We start from the raw sequence: 27,454 nt of genomic DNA, 5'->3' as shown, positions 1-27,454 counted from the left end.
TTAGAAAACTTATATCACTTTGACTCTAATAGATTTGCACATTCATCACAGTTACTTGGAGAAAAACATGTTTTTTTATATTTATAGAGGAGGTCATGTGCTGCAAGGAACAAGTTATGCAGGTGGGACAGGACCAATTTGGTTGGATGATATGGAGTGTATGGGAAATGAGACAGATGTTCGGCAGTGTGTTCACAAGCCCTGGGGTGTTAACAACTGTGGTCATAGTGAAGATGTAGCAGTACAGTGTTTAACAGGTAGTCCTTACTGTTTTATGTGCCATAAAAACAGCTAACCTAGCATGCAAGTCTTTTTCTGGTTGATCATATCTGTGGTTAGTTAGACCATAGTCATGCATATCTGTGGTTAGTTAGACCATGGTCAATCATGTCTGTGGTTAGTTAGACCATGGTCAATCATATCTGTGGTTAGTTAGACCATAGTCAATCATATCTGTGGTTAGTTAGACCATGGTCAGTCATATCTGTGGTTAGTTAGACCATAGTCAATCATATCTGTGGTTAGTTAGACCATAGTCAATCATATCTGTGGTTAGTTAGACCATAGTCAATCATATCTGTAGTTAGTTAGACCATTCTTGTTTTTACACATAAAAGGACATGAAAATATCCTTATTCATTTTACTTTGCAACACTTATCCTCTAACATTTAAGTGTTTTCAAAAAGAAGACAATTTGTCATCTTTGTTGCCAGATATAAACTCTAGTATATAAATGTAGTACTGATAAATCTGATGTCACTGATGATACTAATATTTCACTGTTATTTTTAATGTGACACTGATAGAACTAATATGTCACTGATAATACTAATATTTCACTGTTATTTTAATATGACACTGATAGAACTAATATGTCACTGATAATACTAATGTCACTGAAAATACTGATATGACACAGTCAATACCAATATGTCACTGATAGAACTAATATATCACTGATGATACTAATATGTTACTGTTGGAACTAATAATTCACTGTTAATACTAACATGTCACTGATAATACTAACATGTCACTGATATTACTAGTGTGTCACCAAAAATACCGATATGACACTGATATTACCAATATTTCATTTGTATTTTTATATGTCACTGATAATACTAATATGCTACTGGCATTTATAATATGTAACTGATTATTAATACTGATATGTCACTGGTAATACTAATATATTGCTGGTAATATCAGATATGCCTGCATTCTCAATTTTGCAGAAGTTTGAAGAACAATTTTAGTAAAAATTTTATATTGCAAAATATTCTGATTAAATTCTGGGAAATTATATTTTTAGGGATATAATTTTTAACAGGTTCTTTTTATATGGACATGGTAGGAAGTAATGTACTTTGTCACCAAAAGGATAGATTGGTACATAATATTGACTTTGTTAAAAAAAGAGAATGGAGTTCACAATAAAAAACTTTTATTAGACTGCAAATGGTTAAAAAAATGTTGGCAGAGATGAAGAGTAAGGATTTAATTTAATTTATGAGGAAAACTAATGTTTCTGGCCAAAAATGAAGGAATCCGAGGTTCTGGAAAATACGCCATTTTTTTCTCATTGCATCCGAACTAATACTAATTTTGTGTTACGTTACGTGTTTAGGCTCGAATAAACAGTAACACAGAAAGAGTGAAAACAACAAGCTTTTTCAAATTTAACAAATAATTTATTTTTCTGGAAAATTCTGTAAAAATGAAAAAAACAGAGAAGAACTTAACGGTTTCAAGAATTAAATCCTAAAATAATCTAAGAATATACCACAAATTAAATTGCAAAAGTCCTAGTAATAAATGTTCTGATAATTTCAAATTCAAATCCTGATGTAAAATCCAAGATAAATGACGATGACATATGTTGTAGTCAGTCCTGTGCTTATCTACAGTTCCTTGTAGAAATACAAATAACGGCACTCCGGTGTTGGAAATCCAAATTAAATTTGTAAACAATGTCTTTCCAAAATTTCTGTGTGAGCACTCCTCAAAATATTTCCAGAGAATAAAGAATTAATCCTTTTGAAATCCAACTGATGTGAAGAAATATTATAGCTCAAGTCTGGCTATAACAAATTAACTTGACATCAGTATGAAAAGCCCAAAACTGAGAAATCTCTCTCAAAACAAAGATTATATTTTATCATAAGACGCAGTTTCAGAATTCCCCCAAGTTGAAAATTGGGGGGGGTCACATGATCATGTTTATATCACATACACAGAATATGGCCTTGATTAGACCAATGACTTTATTCCCAGAATAAAAGCAAAAAAGTGTTTACTTCTTAACCCACGTAGTCCCATCATGACCTTGACAGCAACCAATCATTTTAAAATAAAATAGAACTTTGTTTACTAATTTTGAATCCAGGTCAGAATTTAGATCAACACCAGCTGTTTATAAACTAACAGTCAAGGTCAAACAATTGTCTGAAAAAGTATCATCTCTAGTGAAACAATTTACATTATAATAGAATAAAAAATTTAAAACTGACAAACAATTCAATTAAAAATAAACATGATTAAATCAGATATACGTTACAGTTAATATGTATAGGTTTATACAAAGATACAATATGATTGTTTAGAAGCTTGATACTTTGAACAAATGTGTTATCTATTCTACATTGGCTTTCTAGATTATAAAGAACTGATGCCAAGATTGCTAATAGTCTTCATCATGGTTTGGTTGCTAAAATGCATAGTAATGTACAAAATCCTGAACACTTTTGGTTACTAAAACGCATAGTAATGAACACTTTTGGTTGCCAGAATGCATAGTACTGTACAAATCCTGAGCACTTTTGGTTGCCAAAATGCATAGTACTGTACAAATCCTGAACACTTTTGGTTGCCAAAATGCATAGTACTGTACAAATCCTGAACAATTTTGGTTGCCAAAATGCATAGTACTGTACAAATCCTGAACACTTTTGGTTGCCAAAATGCATAGTACTGTACAAATCCTGAACACTTTTGGTTGCTAAAATGCATAGTACTGTACAAATCCTGAACACTTTTGGTTGCCAAAATGCATAGTACTGTACAAATCCTGAACACTTTTGGTTGCCAAAATGCATAGTACTGTACAAACCCTGAACACTTTTGGTTGCTAAAATGCATAGTACTGTACAAACCCTGAACACTTTTGGTTGCCAAAATGCATAGTACTGTACAAATCATGAACACTTTTGGTTGCCAACATGCATAGTACTGTACAAATCCTGAACACTTTTGGTTGCTAAAATGCATAGTACTGTACAAATCCTGAACACTTTTGGTTGCCAAAATGCATAGTACTGTACAAATCCTGAACACTTTTAGTTAATAAAATGCATAGTACTGTACAAATCCTGAACACTTTTGTAAAGTTTAAAAATTATAATATATCAACATGCCCAATGTCATATTAGATGGAAATTAGGCAGAAAATAAAATAATGTTGGATTAATGAATTGATGTCAGATTAATAAATGAGGAACTCATAGTTTTCAAGCATTTGTATCAAAAAGAGATGCAGGTTGGGAAATTAGACTGTTGGTTAAACTTGTATTTTCAAATAAGGAAATAAAACCACTTTAATTATATTTTGCCCTATAAATGTGGTAGTTGGTTAAATGAATAAAGTTGGCCACACTGTATATACAATCATATCTTGAAGATGCATCATACACTTCACAGATTGTTCCATTATGACCCCAGGGTCACTATCTGGGGGTGGGGTAAATCTGGGGAGGTAGCTTGGGAATATGAAATGTAAAGCATGGGGATTTGTGATAGTGAATCATTGCAGTTGTTCTGGATTTTTATTTCAGATAATCTACCTAATTTACAAATTCGTCTGGCTGGGGGTCCAAACAGTCAACAGGGGAGAGTGGAGATTCAGTACAATGGGCAGTGGGGTACTGTCTGTGATGACCACTGGAGTGCCTCCGATGCTGCGGTTGCATGTCGAATGCTTGGACTTCCTTTGTAGGTTATCTCCCTTATTAATATAAGTGATTCATTGTAGTCTCAACCAGCCTGCATATGTCAGTTATGGTAGAATTTGGTAAATATTGATTCTTCATGCTAATTGCTTGCATCAGATGATATCATTTGGTTTTTCGTTCAAAGCAAATATTGACATAATCCAGTTCATGCTACCATCTAGTCATGACATCAAGAACATAAGAAAAACTGAATGCTAAATTGATCTTGCATTTTTAAAAAAAATACAGGTTTAACTTTTTTAACTCAGTTAAGTGAGATCATTGTTGTCTGTCATGCTTACAGTATGTTCCTTCATCTTTTGTACATTATTGCCTGTCATGTTTACAGTATGTTCCGTCATTTGTTGTACATTGTTTTCTGTCATGCTTAGAGTATGTTCCTTCATCTGTTGTACATTGTTGTCTTTCATGCTTACATTATGGTCCTTTGTCTGTTGTTCATTGTTGTCTTTTATGCTTACAGTATAGTCTTTTGTCTGTTGTACATTGTTGTCTGTCATGCTTACAGTATGGCCCTTTGTCTGTTGTACATTGTTGTCTGTCATGCTTACAGTATGGCCCTTTGTCTGTTGTACATTGTTGTCTGTCATGCTTACAGTATGGTCCTTTTTCTGTTGTACATTGTTGTCTGTCATGCTTACAGTATGGTCATTTGTCTGTTGTACATTGTTGTCTGCCGTGCTTACAGTATGGTCCTTTTTCTGTTGTACATTGTTGTCTGTCATGCTTACAGTATGGTCCTTTGTCTGTTGTACATTGTTGTCTGTCATGCTTACAGTATGGTCCTTTTTCTGTTGTACATTGTTGACAAAAAGCATCATGGCACAGATGTTTTTTAAGTTTATGTATCACTTAAAAAGTGGCTGCTATTACTAAAATAGAGAAACCTTTAAACAAGATTTTAAAAAATGCTATAAACTTTACTTTGCATAAGGGCTTTGATTGTTTCTGCCACATAGAAGTGCCTTTCATGGCCACTGATCGATTTGCATACAGGTACATTTGGATGCCAGTACACCATCTGCATAGAAGTTCAATTCAATGTCTGCAATAAACATTGGCTATTTTGAGTTGTGTAACCTTCTGTGAAAACCCCTGATTACAAAATGTTGGCATTGAGATCAATGAATATTACATTACATCATGTGGTAGCTATTGGAAATAAAGTCGTAATCTGCTGTTTAAAGTAACTAGGTCAGATTTTCCATCATAACAAATGGAGGCCATGGATTTTGTTGAAATTGAATGGATCAAATGATATACAGCATAGGTAGTTACTATAGTTACCAGATGGACTAAATCTTTGCTGATGTACTAATTAGTGGATTTTTTTCTTCTTCTTTCTCATTTCCCTATTGAAGCAGTGATAAACAAAGTAACATGTTAAAAAAGTTCAACTTCCTTTAGAAAGAATACTCCATGACAATGTTTGAAAGTCCTGGAAATGTTCTTGAACAACTCTCTGAGGCCGTATGGACCATGGAACTGATTCAAACCTGTCAACTCTCGCACCAGAAGAAAAACACCACTTTTAGGATCATTCCAAACCTACCTCTGAATGTCATGATATCTCCAAATTTTCGCAGAGAACTCCTGATTATTACAATATTTCTGTTGGTTTTCATTTCTTCCAATAACAACAGCAAAAAATTTACCTCAACAATAAAATTGTCAAAAATTATTTTCAATCCCAAGAATGATTACTGTGAATGCTGTGTAATTTTCTCTAGAAACAAAATAGCATCTCCATTCCCACCAAAGAAACTTTCATTAGTATACACCTGGCATTATTGTACCATATATATAAACATTACTTACCATCATTAAATAAATAATGACATTAGCTTGAAAAAGAAATATTTTCTTTTTATTCAAATAAACTGCTAAATCATAATACCTTTGGAGAACCTCCTTTACCTTGCAAGTCCATCCCTGTCAAGCTAAAAGATGTTTAGCTTTGTCAAGTAGTGATTGTTTTCCAAATATCTTATGATTGGTTATGTATTAAAGAGGAAACATTTTATTTCCCAAAACTTTCTTCGTGATGTTCATTTGCACTTCAAAATTACCTGTTGAAAATTGGCGATGGGCCCAAATTTTGCCTTTATGAGTAAATGCCATATATGTGACTGATATCAGAATTGGGAGATTTGCAAACATTGGGCAGGAGTTTTGATTTCAAAAGAGGGAGGATTTTCAATGAGAATGATAAACATTTCATTGTGGCACATGTCTTTGAATTCTTATCCCGATGAGGACCCAAAGCTTGGATCAGTCGGAGTATTCATCTGTTTGTATGACTTGTTTTGGGTGACTCGGAGTATTCATCTGTTTGTATGACTTGTTTTGGGTCACTCAGAGTATTCATCTGTTTGTATGACTTGTTTTGTGTTTTTTTCGAGTAAAGGAACATCATTTGACTACATCTAAAAAATGATCTACTACCATAAACAGTAGATTATGTTTGGCTATAAAGTTGGCAAACAGTGTCTCAGCATAAAGTTGACAAACAGTGTCTCTGCATAAAGTTGGCAAACAGTGTCTCGGCATAAAGTTGGCAAACAGTGTCTCGGCATAAAGTTGGCAAACAGTGTCTTGGCATAAAGTTGGCAAACATTGTCTCAGCATAATGTTGGCAAATGTTGTCTCGGCATAAAGTTGGCAAACTTTGTCTGGGCATGTATATCTTTATCCACATTTAATGCAGGTTCAGCAAACAAGGATTTCAGTGATGGCATATTTGTTGCCATGTTTAGTATTATTTTGTGAGATGTGATTTATGCATGACACACAATGTCATTCTTCTTTTTCTTCCAAGTAAGTGTTTGGCCTATATACAGGTATAGTCACACTGTGATGAACTATGTACATATGTGAAGGAAGGCTGTTTGTACAAGTTAAAAACAGGATAAAATAACACATGGTGTACATGCAAAGACATGGGACATGCAGCACTGATGTGGACCTTAAAAGTATCAACAGAAGGTGCTGTAATGGCAAGCAGTTCCAAAGACGAATGCCTGTGGGGAACAAGGAGTTATTATATGTGTCCACGGAACAGTATGGTATCCTATATGTGTTGGCATGGCTTCTGGGGATCAAGTGCCATCTAGTACATCATCATGACCTTGTTCTGTTGTCGTCGGATTCTCGGGTCTTCCCGCTGATGGTCTTTCAGGATGATTGTGATGCTTCTGGTTCGTTGGTAGTTGCTGTGACAAAATCTTGCTGCCCACTTTTGGACTATTTATAGTTTGGCTGAATTGGTTTAGGATTGTGGGTCCCATAATGTAGAAGTGTATTCACGCTGTGGGCATATAAGCGTCTTGTAGCAGCAAGCCTTGATGTGTTTTGGGCAGGATGACCGGTTTCAATGCAGAAAAGATGTCATCTGATTTTTTTTTTGTTATGAAGTCTGTGTGAGAGTTCCAAGATAGTTTGCTGTCCAAGATGACACAGAGGTACTTGGCTCTGTTGATCACATTCAAAATTTGCTCATGGATAGAATAGTAGGTGTTAATGACCTTTTGCTTGTTGATTTTGCATATGTTTCACACTTGGACGGGTTGAAATTCATTTGCCATTTTATTTCCCACTCCTTTAACTTGTTGAGGTCTTCTTGTTGTAACACTACGTCTTGTTGTGAATTAATCACACTATAAAGTAGACAGTTGTTGGTTAAGAGTCTAACTGTGGAGGAGGAAACACTTGATGGCAGGTCATTGATATCTCTTAGGAATAGAAGAGACTCTAGCACTCTTCCCTGTGGTTCACCTGAGGTCACTGGGGAGGTTAATGAAACAAACCCGTCAAGCATGACTGTCATTCTTTCCAGTGTGGTGGATTTTGAAATCAACTTTATGGGAAAGATAGAAGGCATATTCATATCCTTTGAACTTGATTTCAACCAATGAAATTCACAGTTCTATTCAACACTTAATTTTATGTGATATTTTGGTTGCATAGATTTTTGGCATTTAAAGCGATGGGGAGAAATCATGCTTAGACATATTGACAAATTTTAAACATTGAATCCAATTCAGCTTTGTTTTATGCTATTTGAGCTCCTTAATAATCCAGCCAGTGTCAGTTAATGTCTTCAATCCTTTTGGAACTACTTCTAATCATACATGAGACACTGAAGCCAACCAAGACAGATTCAGCGGGATGTTAATTGATATTAGCGATTACATTGTCTTTCTCTGCTTATTTAAGGCAGAATATTTAAGGTAGGAAACATTATTAGGTCTTTAAGTTTGTTCTTGCAGTCGAAATAAATGAGTTTTGAAAGCCCTCTTGAATGTGATGTGTCTTTGTGTCTAAGTTCAGTGGGCAATTCATTCCACGTTGCTGGGCCCTGGTATGCAAAAGAACGTTGTCCATATGACTTTGTTTTCATACTTGGAATAATGAGTAAACAATTGTCAGAAGAGGAGTGTAAGTATCTTGCTGGTGTGTACACATGGGTGAGGTCAGAGAGGTATGTTGGACTAGAGTCCGACAGTGACATGTCATTGCTATGTTTCAGTGATGGGGCAGTACCTCTTGGCCTGGCAGCCTTTGGTAATATTATATCAGTAAATATGACATGTCATTGTTATGTTTCAGTGATGGGGCGGTACCTCTTGGTCTGGCAGCCTTTGGTAATGTTATTTCAGTAAATATGACATGTCATTGTTATGTTTCAGTGATGGGGCGGTAGCTCTTGGCCTGGCAGCCTTTGGTAATGGGTCAGGACCAATCCTTATGGATGATGTAGAATGTGTAGGGACAGAAGCTACTCTTGCTGCATGCCGATTCTCGGGTTGGACCATCAGTAACTGTGACCATACAGAAGATGCATCTGTCATTTGTCAAGCATGTAAGATATCACCACAAACACATTTATTTATTAATGAAGGCACTTTCATTTTGAAGTTACTATATGCGCTCACTTATAAGTCAGATTTAGCTGCAAACTACATAGGTCCATATCTGTCATTGCATAATGTGTCAGCAGATCTGGGTCTGTGTAGTTTGTTATTACTAATCAATAGACCCTGATCTGCTGTTTGTAGTTGGACTAAACTTATATATATATATAGATTACATAACTAATCTACTTTGAGGCCTTCTATCCGTTATGTACAATATATACAGTATATACAACATGATGCCTTGAGGCCTTCTATCTGTTATGTACAATATATACAGTATATACAACATGATGCCTTGAGGCCTTCTATCTGTTATGTACAATATATACAGTATATACAACATGATGCCTTGAGGCCTTCTATCTGTTATGTACAATATATACAGTATATACAACATGATGCCTTGAGGCCTTCTATCTGTTATGTACAATATATACAGTATATACAAAATGATGCCTTGAGGCCTTCTATCTGTTATGTACAATATATACAGTATATACAAAATGATGCCTTGAGGCCTTCTATCTGTTATGTACAATATATACAGTATATACAACATGATGCCTTGAGGCCTTCTATCTGTTATGTACAATATATACAGTATATACAACATGATGTGAAGAATCTGACTTGACACTAGATATTGATTTTAAAAATCAAAGTATCAAGCCTGGAACATATGCACAGGCATCTATGATATGTGAACACATAAACATATATAATATACTAAATATCATCCTGCATTGAAAAATTCCAGCTGTGAAAATGATGTAAAATTACAGAAGAGCAGGCAGTATTTATTGTACTAGAACTGTTCAATTGCCTAAAGATTTCATCCATTGGAGACATTGATTATGAAAAGAAGAAATGTTTGAAGCCTGCCTTATGTCACTGGGAATGTTCTCTACCAGTGGACCAGTATAATGAAAACTTTTTTTAAACAATTCCTTCTTTGGCCTTGGTATAATGTAATTTTTACTTCTTATGGACCTTAAATTTGGAGTACCATCAGCATCTCTTTGGTGAAAGATATTGCTTAGATAGACAGGAATGTCTTTTCTGGATACTTTATACATCAACTTGGCCTTTCTAAGAAATATTCTTTTATGTATTGTTAAAATCTTTATATTATTTATTGCTTCTTGGAAACTAGAATTAAATGGCAAGCCCTGTTTGGAGTCTTAAAAGTGTTGTTATGTTTGAATTAGAGGTATTACCTCAAATTACATTACAGTAGTCCAGATATGGCTGAATATAACTTTTATAAAAGATGACCCTATACTGAATAGGTTTGTATGTTTTAATTTTCCTCAGTAGCCAAAGATAAGATTTAACCTTTTTTGAAACACGTTTAATGTGAATAGACCAATTAGGATTGTTATCTATGAATACACCAAGAATTTTATCCTGAGAGGTCATATTAAGGCTCACATTGTCAAATAGAAACTGGAGTTTGTCGTTTTCTAGCCTCGCCCATTTTTGTTGCTGTGTAACTAGTAGGGCTTTCGCTACTTCTGTATTTCTGATCTTACTGTTTTCCTTGCACCATATTTGAAGTCTGTTGAGAGCATCTTGTAAGTTATTTTCATGTACCATATATATATATATATAAAGTGTAAAATATGTTTCACAATGAATTTTCTTCTGGATGTACCAAGATATCCAGTATTCAAGTATTTTGGCTTAAATATATCAAGTGGACTTTACAAAAATGCTGATTTCAGTCTCTCATGATCAGACATATTGCCAGCAAGGTTATGCATAGTTTTATTGGAATTAGAACAAGATAAACATATTTTTCAGATCAACTTGCTTTGGTTAGACTCCAAAGCTCATTTGATTCATGAATATTAATTATTTAAACAAGAAATGCAAAGAAAATAATGTGCAATTTGCACATGACATCATTGTGGTTTGTAAGCTTTGTATTAGGTTTCTGATGCAACTCCTGCATAATGCCATATATTGTTTTTACATGTGTTTGATTAGGGGTGGGGTGTTTGCATAGGCAAATGACTTTAGACACAAAGACATACATAAATGCAGACATGCTGAACTTGTGTAAATGTAAGGAGAGGAAAGATTTCCTGTGATTGTGAAATTTAAAAGAATTTGAAATGTATATTATTTTGCAGCATATAAAGCACACTGTGAACATTATAGACCTGGATCTGCCCTTAAATAAATAATCCTGTTTGGTTGGTGCATTACATGATGACAGATCTGGGTTTATACTGTGTGAATCTTGGTTCATGTGATACATGTATAACCATATAATGTTCTTCCCATCAGCCACAGCCACTGTCCAGATCCGACTGTCTGGAGGCAGTGGGCCATACGAGGGTCGACTGGAGGTTAACTACAATGGGACTTGGGGCACAGTCTGTGATGACAGCTTTGATACCAAGGATGGAGCAGTTGTATGTGCGCAGCTGGGATATCCTGGGTAATCTTTCATGTTATAATGGTTGTTCGTTTCCATGGTTGAAAGCAAAACATGAGACCCAAATGGGTTGAATTATTCACATGGCTTATATTGGCAAATTACATTGTTATTGTTTATTTCTGATAGTCAGATTTTGAATAAAAGGAATGAATTTTTTTTCTAAAAATGTATTTAGTGTATTGATCATTTCATGTAAGAAGAATGTTTGACATTTATGGCAGGGCATTTTCAAAACATCTTAAAGACTCTTAAAAATCTCTACTTTGGTCTTTATAAGTCTTCCCAAGAAAATTAGTGATCACAAATAGAATAATTTAGCCATTTAAATATTTAGCCATTAACTTTCTTGAAAGGGATTTCTACCATATATAGGCATCTTACGTGAGATATTTTGATTGTTTATTGAGAAGTACAGAGTTCAAGGTCATCTTGGAGCACAGAGTACCTGAGTTTTAATGGACATTCCATTTTACTGAAATGGGAGTCTCATTATTCAACAAGGCAGTGCTGCGAAATTGCAATCTTCAAAACTGACCTCTTTTGTCTTGATGTGTGAACATTACAGTTGTTGTTTTCCATTTATCCATCCATCTGCCCATATGGTAAAAACTTTGTATAAAGTATGCATTTGAATTTTCTCCTGTTTTCCATCTATCTGCCCAGATGGTTAAAACTTTTGTGAAATGTATGCATTTTAATTTTTTCCATTTATCTATTTTTGTTGTTGTCCACATGGTCAAAATTTAGTATCATGACTGCATTTGCATTTTATTTCCATCTATCTGTCCACATAGTCAAAATTTAGTACGATGTATGCATTTGAACTTTTTCCATTTATCCATCTATCTGTTCAAATGGTCAAAATTTGGACTAGTTTGTTTTAGACTTTGCAGAAATAAGCATTGAAGTTTCAAGAAAATAAAATTGTCTGAATTTTAAAATTAAGTGATTATTATTATGATATACCGGGCTCATAAGACAAGCCAAAATATGGCTTTCTATTTTATGAAGAAATTACATCTGTATGGATTAAGCATCAAGAACATGTGTAAATGAAACTTGTCAAACCCTGTCATGACCATTATAATGATGTGAATGACCATTTCTTGTAAATAAAAACTACATATTTGAATTGTTTTATTTCAGACCTGGAGTAATAACAAAATCTAATGCATTTTTTGGGCCAGGAAGTGGTCCTATTTGGCTTGATGATCTGGACTGTACTGGTCTGGAGAAAAACCTTGTCAGGTGTGGACATAGAGGCTGGGGAAGGAGCAATTGCGGTCACAGTGAAGATGCCTCAGTTATCTGCCCTTGTGAGTTTTCTCCCTTTGTTTCTCATATCTTAAATTGTTTTGGGGTTTTTTCTGTGCTAGAGAAACATAAAAACCATCTGCAACATTTTGCATAATTGAAGAAATTGTCACAAATGATCAGCTCTCATATAGGGTGAGATGGTTCAGTGTCACCCATAAAATGTCATTAATTCCTCACTCTTTGTTTTTGTAACTGCATTGGATAGACTTAAAGTCTGAATAAAAGTGATACATTGAAAACAAAATGTTTGACAAAATCTGCTTGTAAATCTCCTTTGTTATTATTTCCTTTTGGTGTTAATTATAACTAACTATGCCTTGCGTGCGGCGGTTCGAGTCTAAGATTCAGCCAATGTGGGTATGTGAGAAAGCTTGCCAGTAGCTTCTCGAGGGTCGGTGGTTCTTTCCGGGGTTTTCCCGGGTTCTTCCTCCACCATTAATACTGGCCGCCATGTATAGCCTATCTTGTGCTGAAAAATGGCGTTAAACCCCACAACAACAACAACAACTATGCCTTGCGACCCAATTCTAAGCCTTTATTTAGGAGTTATCTAAGAAAGTTTGAACCCTTAACATTATTGATAATATGAAAGTTAGTGGCATTGATCAGAAATGGTGATATTCCTTTTTGAAGTACAGGATTCTTATTATATTTGTTCCTTCTTTAAATGGAAGTTATAGCATGAGTAAGAAGAATTTACATCATTTGTGAGATTGATTATTTATCCACTTTTTCCTGGATATGGCAAGCTCTGTAAGAGATGACTGTTGGACGTGTGTATTTTATCTGTCAGTAAAGAGATTACTAGGCATGCATATATTCTCTGTCAGTAAAAAGGTTTTAATAAACATACATGTAGTGAAGAGATTACTGGACATGCATATATTATCATCTGTCAGTAAAGAGATTACTGGACATGCATATATTATATGTCAATTAAGAGATTACTGGACATGCATATATTATCATGTCAGTCATGAGATTACTGGACATGCATATATTATATGTCAATTAAGAGATTACTGGACATGCATATATTATCATGTCAGTCAAGAGATTACTGGACATGCATATATTATCTCTCAGTAAAGAGATTACTGGACATGTATATATTATCTGTCAGTAAAGAGGTTTTGTTTAGAATGATTACATCTGATTTTATTCTTTTGAAAAGGTGATAATGCCAAATGTTGTGATTTAGAGACTTTTGTTTGCAGAAAAGAAATGATGGAACATTTGTGTATTTTTACTCAACTACTCACCTTCATGTCATATAATGCTTCTCTCAATTTTATTTTAGTTTCTGGTGCTTCAAATGTGACTATTCGGCTAGTTGGGGGTAGTGTACCTTCAGAGGGTCGAGTTGAAGTATTCCACAGTGGACAGTGGGGAACTGTTTGTGATGACTACTTTGATACAAAGGCAGCCCAGATTATCTGTAATATGCTGGGCTACCCAAGGTAAATATGCAAAGTTAAGACATAACCATTCATACATACATACATACATACATGCACATAGATGCACTCACACATGCACATATACATACACACACTAAGTACAGAGGTAGTTTTCACAGAGTTTCTCCACTGAACTTTCAAATCTTAATTTCATCTCACTTGTGAAGCACAGGCAAGGTGTAGACTGACTTTCAGATCCAATTTTTGTCTCACTTTTGAACACTGGCAAGGTGTAAATAGACTTTCAAACCCAGTTTTTGTCTCACCTGAGAAGCACTAGCAAGGTATGGATATCACTTATTTGATGGCATTGTCATTGTTGGTATAGGCATCAATCATTTCGTTCAGTTTCTGTGGCACTGTTACGTATAGAATCATGATGGGTGTGTTCTACATGGAGTGTGTTGTTCATCTCATGGCATACTTTTCTTGTGTTGAAACCTCTCAAACCTTATGTTTTTTTTTAATTCACATTCCTTCAGAAATTGGTCATCTTGTAAAGAAGGGTGATTTGTAGTGAAAATCAAACAATTTTAAGTTATTATAAGACAAGTTATTATAAGACAAGTTAGTATAAGATACTCAAGTATTCAGCATTAATCAGTGCCTTTGCCCCATTTCCATGGTCTTCTCAATGGCCAGTCATTTTTCAGAGGTCCCTAGGTAAGTCATGTCCTAGCTGATGGTGTGGTCCCTAGGTAAGTCATGCCCTAGCTGATGGTGTGGTCCCTAGGTAAGTCATGCCCTAGCTGATGGTGTGGTCCCTAAGTAAGTCATGCCCTAGCTGATGGTGTGGCCCCTAGGTAAGTCATGCCCTAGCTGATGGTGTGGCCCCTAGGTAAGTCATGCCCTAGCTGATAGTATGGTCCCTAGGTAAGTCATGCCCTAGCTGATGGTGTTGTCCCTCGGTAGGTCATGCCCTAGCCGATGGTATGGTCCCTAGGTAAGTCATGTCCTAGCTGATGGTGTGGTCCCTAGGTAAGTCATGCCCTAACTGATGGTGTGGTCCCTAGGTAAGTCATGCCCTAGCTGATGGTGTGGTCCCTAGGTAAGTCATGCCCTAGCTGATGGTGTGGTCCCTAGGTAAGTCATGCCCTAGCTGATGGTGTGGTCCCTAGGTAAGTCATGCCCTAGCTGATAGTATGGTCCCTAGGTAAGTCATGCCCTAGCTGATGGTGTTGTCCCTCGGTAGGTCATGCCCTAGCCGATGGTATGGTCCCTAGGTAAGTCATGCCCTAGCTTATGGTGTGGTCTACCATTTTGGATGCCATTCTGGACAAGTTATCTTGGGAGAGTTGTTTTAAAATCAGTGAATATTTGAATTTCTGAAATACAGTTGCCACTCTCTGTAAAGTACATTTGTATAACACAATACAGGCATGGTCATAGATCCCATTATACAGGTAGAATTATATTTTTCCTTGCCATGTACCTCAGTGTAAGATTACCTCACTTATGCCATGTACCTCAATGTAAGATTACCTCACCTATGTCATGTACCTCAGTGTAAGATGACCTCACCTATGCCATGTTATCAGTGTAAGATGATCTCACCTACGCCATGTACCTCAATGTAAGATGACCTCACATATGCCATGTACCTCAGTGTAAGATGACCTCACCTATAGCACAGTACACTTCAAGAACTTCATAATAGCACTACTGTGTTGGACTACTGTTGATATCTGAGTATGTATTCACTATAGTGAGGGACCAATTGATATTTGAGTGTGTATTCACTATAGTGAGGAAACACTGTTGACATCTGGGTATGTATTCACTATAGTGAGGGACCACTTAATATTTGAGTGTGTATTCACAACAGTGAGGGATCACTGTTGACATCTGAGTTTGTAATCACTATAGTGAGGGACCACTTAATATTTGAGTGTGTATTCACAACAGTGAGGGATCACTGTTGACATCTGAGTTTGTAATCACTATAGTGAGGGACCACTTGATATTTGAGTGTGTATTCACTATAGTGATGGACCACTGTTGACATCTGAGTGTGTATCCACTATTGTGAGGGAACACTTGATATCTGAGTGTGTATTCACTATAGTGAAGGACCAATGTTGATATGTGTGTGTGTATTCACTATTGGGAGGGAACACTTGATATCTGAGGGTGTATTCACTATAGTAAGGGACTACTTGATATCTGAGTATATATTTACTATAATAGAACCACTGTTGATATCTGAATATGTATTCACTATAGCACGGGACCACTGTTGATATCTGAGTATGTATTCACTATAATGAGGACCACTGTTGAGATCTGAGTATGTATTCACTATAATGAGAGACCACTGTTGATATCTGAGTATGTATTCACTATAATGTGGAACACTGTTGATATCTGAGTATTCACTATATTGTGGGACCACTGATGTTGGTATCTGAATGCATATTCACGATAGTGAGGGACCACTTTTGATATCTGAATGTGTACTCATTACAGTGAACATGGTGAGTTTAGGTCAGGAGTGTATTGGGAATTGAACATGGTGACTATGATATGTTAGCAGATTACTTATTTTTTTATTTTAGCTCTGGCGCTCAGCCTCGGCCAAAGGCCTACTATGGCAATGGTACAGGTCAAATCTGGCTGGATAATGTGCAGTGTGCTGGAAATGAGAGCAGAATTGACTTATGTCGACATAACATCTGGGGCATAAACAACTGTGACCATGGCGAGGATGTGGGGGTTCTCTGTGTTTCAGGTATATTGGATGACATTACTATATCTGCTGAAAGGGTAGGATCTTGTTCAGTTGTAGGACATACTAATCAGTGCACCTCAGCATATTCAAGACTACAGGTACATCAACAAAATCAATATTAGAATTTATTTGGAACACCATTGTAATTTGGTTGGAACTTTATACATTTCGTCTTGGGATAGAACTTTTAGGACTATTTGGTATTAATTCAACATATTTGAATTATTTTTTTTTTAATTTTCACTTTATATTATAAGTAAATAAATTATTTGTTAAATTTTACAAAACTTGTTGATTTTTGCTCATTTCTGTTACTTATTTACTACCATAGAGTCGTAACTAAAATGATGTATCTTTCGCACCAGTAGCTGCGTTAAGTGAAACACTCTGATTGTATATAGTTAGGTCTAAAATTTATTATTGTATATAGTTAGGTCTAAATTTATGATTGTATATAGTTAGGTCTAAATTTATGATTGTATATAGTTAGGTCTAAATTTATGATTGTATATAGTTAGGTCTAAATTTATGATTGTATATAGTTAGGTCTAAATTTATGTTCTGATATGCTGGAAGTTCCTGTCCTGTCTCATGTACTTAAGCACAATAATGGTTCATCATTGTGAACAATGTAAAAGTCTTGTGTTTAAGCTATGGTATTGAATGAAACATGACTTATACATTTGCTCCTGCATTCAGCTGAGGCTTTGTGATAATATTGCAATAGGTGTAACATTCATGTGGTATAATATTATGACAGGTGTACAGTTTATATTCTGTAATATTTTGACAGGTGTAAAGTTTATATTCTGTAATATTATGACTGGTGTACAGTTTATATTCTGTAATATTATGACTGGTGTAAAGTTTATATTTTGTAATAGTATGACAGGTGTAAAGTTTATATTCTGTAATATTTTTACAGGTGTAAAGTTTATATTCTGTAATATTATGACTGGTGTACAGTTTATATTATGTAATATTATGACAGGTGTAAAGCTTATATTCTGTAATATTACAACAGGTGTAAAGTTTATATGCTGTAATATTACAACAGGTGTAAAGTTTATATTCTGCATTATTACAACATGTGTAAAGTTTATATTCTGTAATATTACAACAGGTGTAAAGTTTATATTCTGTAATATTACAAGTAAAGTTTATATTCTGTAATATTACAACATGTGTAAAGTTTATATTCTGTATTATTACAACAGGTGTAAAGTTTATATTCTGTAATATTATGACAGGTGTAAAGTTTATGTTCTGTAATATTATGACAGGTGTAAAGTTTATATTCTGTAATATTACAACATGTGTAAAGTTTATATGCTGTAATATTACAACAGGTGTAAAGTTTATATTCTGTATTATTACATGTGTAAAGTTTATATTCTGTAATATTACAACAGGTGTAAAGTTTATATTCTGTAATATTACAACATGTGTAAAGTTTATATTCTGTATTATTACAACATGTGTAAAGTTTATATGCTGTAATATTACAACAGGTGTAAAATTTATATTCTGTATTATTACAACATGTGTAAAGTTTATATTATGTAAATATTATGACAGGTTCTGTAATATTACAACAGGTATAAATTTTATATGCTGTAATATTACAACAGGTATAAATTTTATATGCTGTAATATTGCAACAGGTATAAATTTTATATGCTGTAATATTACAACAGGTATAAATTTTATATGCTGTAATATTACAACAGGTGTAAAGTTTATATGCTGTAGTATTACAACAGGTGTAAAATTTATATGCTGTAATATTACAACAGGTGTAAAGTGTATATGCTGTAATATTACAACAGGTGTAAAATTTATATTCTGTAATATTACAACAGGTGTAAAGTTTATATTGTGTAAATATTATGACAGGTTCTGTAATATTACAACAGGTATAAATTTCATATGCTGTAATATTACAACAGGTATAAATTTTATATGCTGTAATATTGCAACAGGTATAAATTTCATATGCTGTAATATTACAACAGGTATAAATTTCATATGCTGTAATATTACAACAGGTATAAATTTTATATGCTGTAATATTACAACAGGTATAAATTTCATATGCTGTAATATTACAACAGGTATAAATTTCATATGCTGTAATATTACAACAGGTATAAATTTTATATGCTGTAATATTACAACAGGTATAAATTTCATATGCTGTAATATTACAACAGGTATAAATTTTATATGCTGTAATATTGCAACAGGTATAAATTTTATATGCTGTAATATTACAACAGGTATAAATTTCATATGCTGTAATATTACAACAGGTGTAAAGTTTATATGCTGTAATATTACAACAGGTGTAAAGTGTATATGCTGTAATATTACAACAGGTGTAAAATTTATATTCTGTAATATTACAACAGGTGTAAAGTTTATATTGTGTAAACATTATGACAGGTTCTCTAATATTACAACAGGTATAAATTTCATATGCTGTAATATTACAACAGGTATAAATTGTATATGCTGTAATATTGCAACAGGTATAAATTTCATATGCTGTAATATTACAACAGGTATAAATTTCATATGCTGTAATATTACAACAGGTATAAATTTTATATGCTGTAATATTACAACAGGTATAAATTTCATATGCTGTAATATTACAACAGGTATAAATTTCATATGCTGTAATATTACAACAGGTATAAATTTTATATGCTGTAATATTACAACAGGTATAAATTTCATATGCTGTAATATTACAACAGGTATAAATTTTATATGCTGTAATATTGCAACAGGTATAAATTTTATATGCTGTAATATTACAACAGGTATAAATTTCATATGCTGTAATATTACAACAGGTGTAAAGTTTATATGCTGTAATATTACAACAGGTGTAAAATTTATATTCTGTAATATTACAACAGGTGTAAAGTTTATATTGTGTAAATATTATGACAGGTTCTGTAATATTACAACAGGTATAAATTTTATATGCTATAATATTATGACAGGTATAAATTTTATATGCTATGATATTATGACAGGTATAAATTTTATATGCTATGATATTATGACAGGTATAAATTTTAAATGCTATGATATTATGATGTGTCAGGAGTTCCTGTTTTACATATTCTCTACTAAAGCATTATGTTCAGTAATGTAAACATTTTATCATAAGATTTATGACATGCAAATAAATGCAGATAGGACATGCTGGGTTTCTCAGATTTATCTATCATTTAGATGAAAAGCAACAAAACCCTCCCCTCCAAAATCTAACCCTAACCCCTCCCCACAAAAAAGGCAAACAGTACAATGAACAATGATCCTCCTTGATTCACCTTGTGGCTATTTTGTAGTAATCCCTCTTTTTTGTCATCTAGCAATCAGTGTGCGAGCCAGGTTGACTAATGGTTCTTCTACATCAAATGGCCGTTTGGAACTGTATTACAATGGAACATGGGGCACAGTCTGCGATGATGGGTTTGGCAGTCAAGATGCCCAAGTAATTTGCCACATGCTGGGTTTCCAGAGGTAACCAATGCTGTAATAACAATACATTTCAATTCTAAATACTAAGCAAGCATTGCCACATGCTGGGTTTCCAGAGGTAACCAAGGGTGTAATAACAATAGATTTCAATTCTAAATACTAAGCCAGCATTGCCACATGCTGGGTTTCCAGAGGTAACCAAGGGTGTAATAACAATAGATTTCAATTCTAAATACTAAGCCAGCATTGCCCATGAAGCTACTGTATGTCGGATAAATACAACATGAATGATAAATTTCCATTCAGTATACTAAAATATTGTTCCCCATCAAGCCATTGTAGATTGATAATGAGAAAATCTAATGGCAAGAGCTGAAAATATGCCAGACTTGTTACATAAGCCTTCATGGCAGATGTGGTTTTACTATTCTTTCATAAATATTTACTGTTGTTTGACTTGTGATGCTTTGATATATACTCTAGGCTGGTCCACATTGTTTTCTGTTAATGATTTCTCTAATCAAGTCAAAATTTAGAAATGTGACCTTATATTGATTTATGAAAATTTCATAAGATTGAAAATATACTGCTAAATTCTTGAAAATTGTGATTATGTGACAATTCATGTACAAAAAACATTCCTTATATACCATAATCATGATGGCGTACTTCTTGTATGCTAATTCAGCATAATAAAGGGATTGATATATACCACTGATTGACACTAATTCCAAAACTCAGACCATAATGTACTATGGAGACCACTGAGTGACACTCATTCCAAAACTCAGACCATAATGTACTGTGGAGACCACTGATTGACACTCATTCCAAAACTCAGACCATAATGTACTATGGAGACCACTGAGTGACACTCATTCCAAAATTCAGACCATAATGTACTATGGAGACCACTGAGTGACACTCATTCCAAAACTCAGACCATGATGTACTATGGAGACCACTGGTTGACACTAATTCACAAACTCAGACCATAATGTACTATGGAGACCACTGAGTGACACTCATTCCAAAACTCAGACCATAATGTACTGTGGAGACCACTGATTGACACTCATTCCAAAACTCAGACCATAATGTACTATGGAGACCACTGAGTGACACTCATTCCAAAACTCAGAGCATAATGTACTGTTGAGACCACTGAGTGACACTCATTCCAAAACTTAGACCATAATGTACTATGGAGACCACTGGTTGACACTAATTCCAAAACTCAGACCATAATGTACTGTTGAGACCACTGATTGACACTCATTCCAAAACTCAGACCATAATGTACTATGGAGACCACTGAGTGACACTCATTCACAAACTCAGACCATAATGTACTGTGGAGACCACAGATTGACACTCATTCCAAAACTTAGACCATAATGTATTATGGAGACCGCCGAGTGACACTAATTCCAAAACTCCAACCAATACTGCTATTTTCTATAATTCTGTTTGAAATGGAGTAGCTAGAGTTTAGAATAATCCTCCCACCCTTACTCCATTTTGTTTAAATTTGTTAAGAGTTTGGATTTGAGTAGCTAGGGTTTAGAACTAAGTTGTTTAATTTTATGTCATCAGAATATTAGCTTGGTTATGGTCAAGATTTACAGAAGTTTATGAGACAATCTTATATCCAGTTGCCTGAGATTAATTATGATCAAGATTTACAGAAATTTATGAGACAATCTTATATCCAGTTGCCTGAGATTGATTATGATCAAGATTTACAGAAGTTTATGAGATAATCTTATATCCAGTTGCCTGAGATTGATTATGATCAAGATTTACAGAAGTTTATGAGACAATCTTATATCCAGTTGCCTGAGATTGTTACCACTTAAGGACTGACTTTAAACTGGATTTTTCTCAAGCTTGTTAAATATCTAACATCATCATAGTCATAGAGAGGTTTTATCTGTTGATAATAATGAGATGACCATGGATCTGAATGACTGAGCTTGTTAACTCTCCAGAGAATTATACTTTTTGAACAAGTTAAATAAAACTTGGTCTTTTGGTTTACATTAACATCCTGGATGAGTATGAATGTTTGTAAGAACTATTCTTATTATAAATTATGTCTGTATTTTTGGAAATAATTTTTCAGACTAGTGAAATAAAGTATATAAAATTGACATAATACAAAGGATGGGGAATGGTTTACATAGAGTATTGTTCTTACAATGTCACAGAAGTCTGCATATCGAAATGGTCAACTGTTATGTAAGTCAGATGAGCAATATCAGACTCATTTAGGCCTCTTCTTCTATGTTATTTTATGTAAGATTGAAGAAATTAAAATTTTGTTTGCATCCATCTAGGACAAACAGTATAGCATTATCAGCAGCACCATATGGAAGTGGAACTGGTCCAATTCTCCTTGATGATGTACAGTGTCTTGGATTCGAGGATAACATAGTACAGTGCCGTAACAAGGGGTGGTACACTACCAACTGTGACCATACTGAGGATGTTGGAATTGTTTGCAATGCAGGTAGGTAGTTCTGTGGATAATGGAATACTGTGTTTCTGCTAGATAAAAAAAAAAAAACACAGACAGAATACTGAGATTGTTTTGCCTGCTGTTTTTGTCTTAGTGGGAATTATTACTCACAAACCAGCAGCATGCTGTCTGCTCTCAGTTACTAAGAATTGTTTGTATTTCTAATAATAGTCACTTTTCTGTATTTTGTTTTATTGGACTTTCAGTCATTGAGCTATGTAGATATAACTCAAATTTTAATCTTAAGAGGACATATTTTACTCAGTGGTTACCTCCCTTAATTTTACCGCTGTACAGTTAATTTAACATGAGATGCTTATTTAAAGTCATTAAAGTATTTTTTAGCAAGATATTTTATGAATGTTTTCAATTCTGCAAAGAGGTAAAGAGAAGAAAAGAGAAAAAATACAAATTAAGATTGTTTTCAACAGGAATATTTGTATTTTCCTAATAGAAGAAAAAACCTGTAAAATTTATCAAAATTCTTTCACTATTTATGTTTATCCATTTGATCATGTTTAAGGTCCACTATTTTGATTAAACATCCAAGCCACCAGTATTTTCAATATTTGCTTGTGTTGTACATTTTATGTGTAAAATGTTGTTTTCCTTTTTTAGGATTTTTATAGAAATATTTCCACTGACTTTATTATAAACATAATGTCACCTGTTTTGAATCTAAGCAAATTATATTAACAGATATTTTAAAATGTTTATCGCATGCTTATATTATTAAACACAATAGTTATTTAGTATTGCAGAATATTTATATGCTGAACATTGAAAATTTTATTTTAATCCTGAAAATTCATTTAATTTTGTTGGTATCAGATTGTGTGGTTTTGTGAATAATTGCATTTTTATTGATACATTGTGAACATCCGATGGGATTATTTCCATGGATAGGGGATGGGATAATTTCCATGGATAGGGGATGGGATAATTTCCATGGATAGGAGATGGGATAACTTCCATGGATAGGGGATGGGATAATTTCCATGGATTGGGGATGGAATAATTTCCATGGATAAGGGATGGGATAATTTCCATGGATAGGGGATGGGATAATTTCAGTGGATAGGGGATATGATAATTTCCATGGATAGGGGATGGAATAATTTCCATGGATAGGGGATGAGATTATTTCCATGGGTAGGGGATGGGATTATTTTCATGGATAGGCAATGGAATAATTTCCATGGATAGGGGATTGTGATAATTTCCATGGATATGGGATACGATTATTTCCATGGATATGGAATGGGATTATTTCCATGAATAGAGGATGGGATTATTTGTTTGGATTGGGATGAGATTATTTCCATGGAAAGGGTATGCAATTGTTCCACAGATAGGGGATCAGATTATTTCCACAGAGAGGGGATGGGATTATTTCCATGAATAGGGGATGCAATTTTTTCCACAGATAGGGATGGGATTATTTTCTTGAATGGAGGATGCGATTTTTATCCACAGATTGGGGATGGAATAACTTCCATGAATAGGGGATGGATGAATTTCCATGGATAGGGGATGGGATTATTTCCATGAATAGGCAATGGAATAATATCTATGGATAGGGGATGGGATTATTTCCATGGATAAGGGATGGGATTATTTCCACAGATAGAGGATGAGACTATTTCCACAGATAGGGGATGAGACTATTTCCACAGATAGGAATTGAGACTATTTCCACAGATAGGGAATGGGACTATTTCCACAGATAGAGGATGAGACTATTTCCACAGATAGGGGATGAGACTATTTCCACAGATAGAGGATGAGATAATTTCCACAGATAGGGGATGATAGGGGATGAGACTATTTCCACAGATAGGGGATGAGACTGTTTCCACAGATAGGGGATGGGATTATTTCCATGGATAGGGGCTGGGATTATTTCCATGGATAGGGGATGGGATTATTTCCACAGATAGAGGATGAGACTATTTCCACAGATAGGGGATGAGATTATTTCCACAGATAGGGGATGAGACTGTTTCCACAGATAGGGGATGGGATTATTTCCATGGATGGGGGATGTGATTATTTCCATGGATAGGGGATGGGATTATTTCCACAGATAGAGGATGAGACTATTTCCACAGATAGGGGATGAGACTATTTCCACAGATAGGGGATGAGATTATTTCCAGAGAAGGATGGGATTATTTTGACAGATAGGCGATGAGATTAATTCCAGTGAAAGGGAATGAGACTATTTCCACAGATAGGGAATGGGACTATTTCAACAGATAGGGGATATAATTAAGATAATAAGATGCCTTTTTAATACTTGCATGCTGCAAAATCAGAAATATTCATGGGATAAATTGATGGTTTAGGAGTAATTGGAATGTTCCATTGGGATAAAATTTGCAGTGTCACACCATTTGCTTTAAAACCTAATGTAAAATACATGTATTTAATTTCATTTTGAATTTACTTTTTTGATTATTTGTTATTTTTTGATGCAAAATTGAAAGTACTGTCAAGTATTGTTTATACAGCTTAGGTTTAGTTGACAAGTGATATGCAGTGCCATGATTGAGAACAATATAATAAACATCATTTTACATTTATCTGTGTATTTGACAAGCACTTGTATTCAACACATTTAGAAGGAATGATTTGACAAGCACTTGTATCCTACAAATTTAGAAGCAGGGATTTGATTGTATATGTATCTTATCACTTATAAGGTCCTTTCTTTGTCAACAGCACCAGCAGCAATGCGACTGGTAAATGGGACTGACCGATTTAGTGGACGAGTGGAAATATTCCTTGCCGGTCAATGGGGAACTGTCTGTGATGATTTCTTTGATAGCAATGCAGCAAAGGTTGTCTGCAAGGCTCTCAGGATGCCATAGTAGGTGGATTTGCCATTTTACCTTGTTTTTATATCCAGCATTTTGATGAAACAATCATAATATCATGATCTACCGATGTCTTATTCATAGTTATTTATAATCTGATTAGGCTGTTGACTCACGTGACCATGTGAGTTTATGCTGGGACGTTTTGTCAGTTATCAATCATGTATTGTGTGTCATCTGTCATTTGTTTACATGTCCTTCATTCATCATGTATCATATGTCATCTGTCATTTGTCCACATGTCCATCATCCACCAAGTATTTTGTGTCATCTATCATTTGTCCATGTGTCCATCATCCATCATGTATCATGCGTCATCTTTCATTTGTCCATGTGTCCATCATCCATCATGTATCATGCATCATCTTTCATTTGTCCATGTGTCAATCATCCATCATGTATTGCGTGTCATCTTTCATTTGTCCATATGTCCATCACGTGTTGTGTGTCATCTTTCATTTGTCCATGTGTCCATCAAGTATCATGTGTCATCTTTCATTTGTCCACATACCCATCATCCATCATGCATTGTGTTATCCGTTATTAATACAGATCAATTCTATTTAAATTCTTCTCATTGGACCATCCAGCATTGCCCAGACAGTGACAACATTTAGTTTTACACAAAGTTTACCAGCATCTTGCACTATAATTTGTTTATAATTATCTCTGTTTGGACATAAGGGAAATCTTTTAGTCCTAGATAAAATTTACTGTGTCAATGGTACATAGTACTTGTTTATGTGATTAAGAAATATGATAACTTATAATGCATAATTTTAAATTAGAACTCTTCCATGATATTTCATGAGTGATCAAGTCTATATACCTCATTCTTGATAATTCATGAGTGATGGAGTCTATACACCTCATTCTTGATAATTCATGAGTGATCAAGTTTGTATACCTCATTCTTGATAATTCATGAGTGATCAAGTCTATATACCTCATTCTTGATAATTCATGAGTGATAAAGTCTATATACCTCATTCTTGATAATTCATGAGTGATAAAGTCTATATACCTCATTCTTGATAATTCATGAGTGATCAAGTCTATACACCTCATTCTTGATAATTTATGAGTGATGGAGTCTATACACCTCATTCTTGATAATTCATGAGTGATCAAGTTTGTATACCTCATTCTTGATAATTCATGAGTGATGGAGTCTATAACCTCATCCCTGGTAATTCATGAGTGATGGAGTCATAACTTTTAGATAGGGCCAGTGATTCTTCAAAAGCTTAATACCTTAAGTTAACCTGTGTTCAGCATACAAAACATTTATGGAGTACTGCATTTTGATTTGGGCCTTGTTGGCATAAGTTGAGACATAATATTGTTTTTCCTTTTTTTCTTAGATTTATCAATATTATTTAAGAATGTTTATTGCTATTTATTTCCAGTATGAATGCTGTACCAGTGACAGCAGCAGGGTTTGGTCGTGGAACTGGTAAGATTTGGTTGGATGACGTCAGGTGCTTTGGTAATGAGACTGAACTCATAAAATGTAGAACTGCTGCCCCAGGAGTTACTAACTGTGAACATTCAGAAGATGTGGGAGTCATGTGCAAAACCAGTAAGTACTAATTTATTGCATACATACTAATAGTTCCTGGATGCTTTTTATTTAGGTATTTAGCTCATCAGAAGTTGTTTATTATTCCTGCACTTT

At 34.4% G+C, this 27,454-nt stretch overlaps 1 protein-coding gene across 1 annotated transcript in view; it reads left to right on the top strand.

Moving 5' to 3' along the window:
• LOC149777643 (scavenger receptor cysteine-rich domain-containing protein DMBT1-like) overlaps window positions 1-27,454 on the top strand; it is a 162,965-nt gene that overhangs the window by 46,261 nt on the left and 89,250 nt on the right. The window contains exons 7-17 of the mRNA XM_089938703.1: window positions 88-257; window positions 3,835-3,991; window positions 8,700-8,872; window positions 11,220-11,373; window positions 12,520-12,689; window positions 13,991-14,150; window positions 16,706-16,878; window positions 20,268-20,418; window positions 22,716-22,888; window positions 25,622-25,769; window positions 27,186-27,358. Coding sequence (XP_089794829.1) covers window positions 88-257; window positions 3,835-3,991; window positions 8,700-8,872; window positions 11,220-11,373; window positions 12,520-12,689; window positions 13,991-14,150; window positions 16,706-16,878; window positions 20,268-20,418; window positions 22,716-22,888; window positions 25,622-25,769; window positions 27,186-27,358 — 1,802 coding nt within the window. The remainder of the gene's footprint in view (window positions 1-87; window positions 258-3,834; window positions 3,992-8,699; window positions 8,873-11,219; window positions 11,374-12,519; window positions 12,690-13,990; window positions 14,151-16,705; window positions 16,879-20,267; window positions 20,419-22,715; window positions 22,889-25,621; window positions 25,770-27,185; window positions 27,359-27,454) is intronic.

This window comes from Sinohyriopsis cumingii, chromosome 17 (assembly GCF_028554795.1).
Source record: "Sinohyriopsis cumingii isolate HCF-2022 chromosome 17, ASM2855479v2, whole genome shotgun sequence".
Classification (NCBI taxonomy): domain Eukaryota; kingdom Metazoa; phylum Mollusca; class Bivalvia; order Unionida; family Unionidae; genus Sinohyriopsis; species Sinohyriopsis cumingii.
The sequence above is the reverse complement of the archived record's forward strand: the minus strand, read 5'-3'. Positions and strand labels throughout refer to the sequence as shown.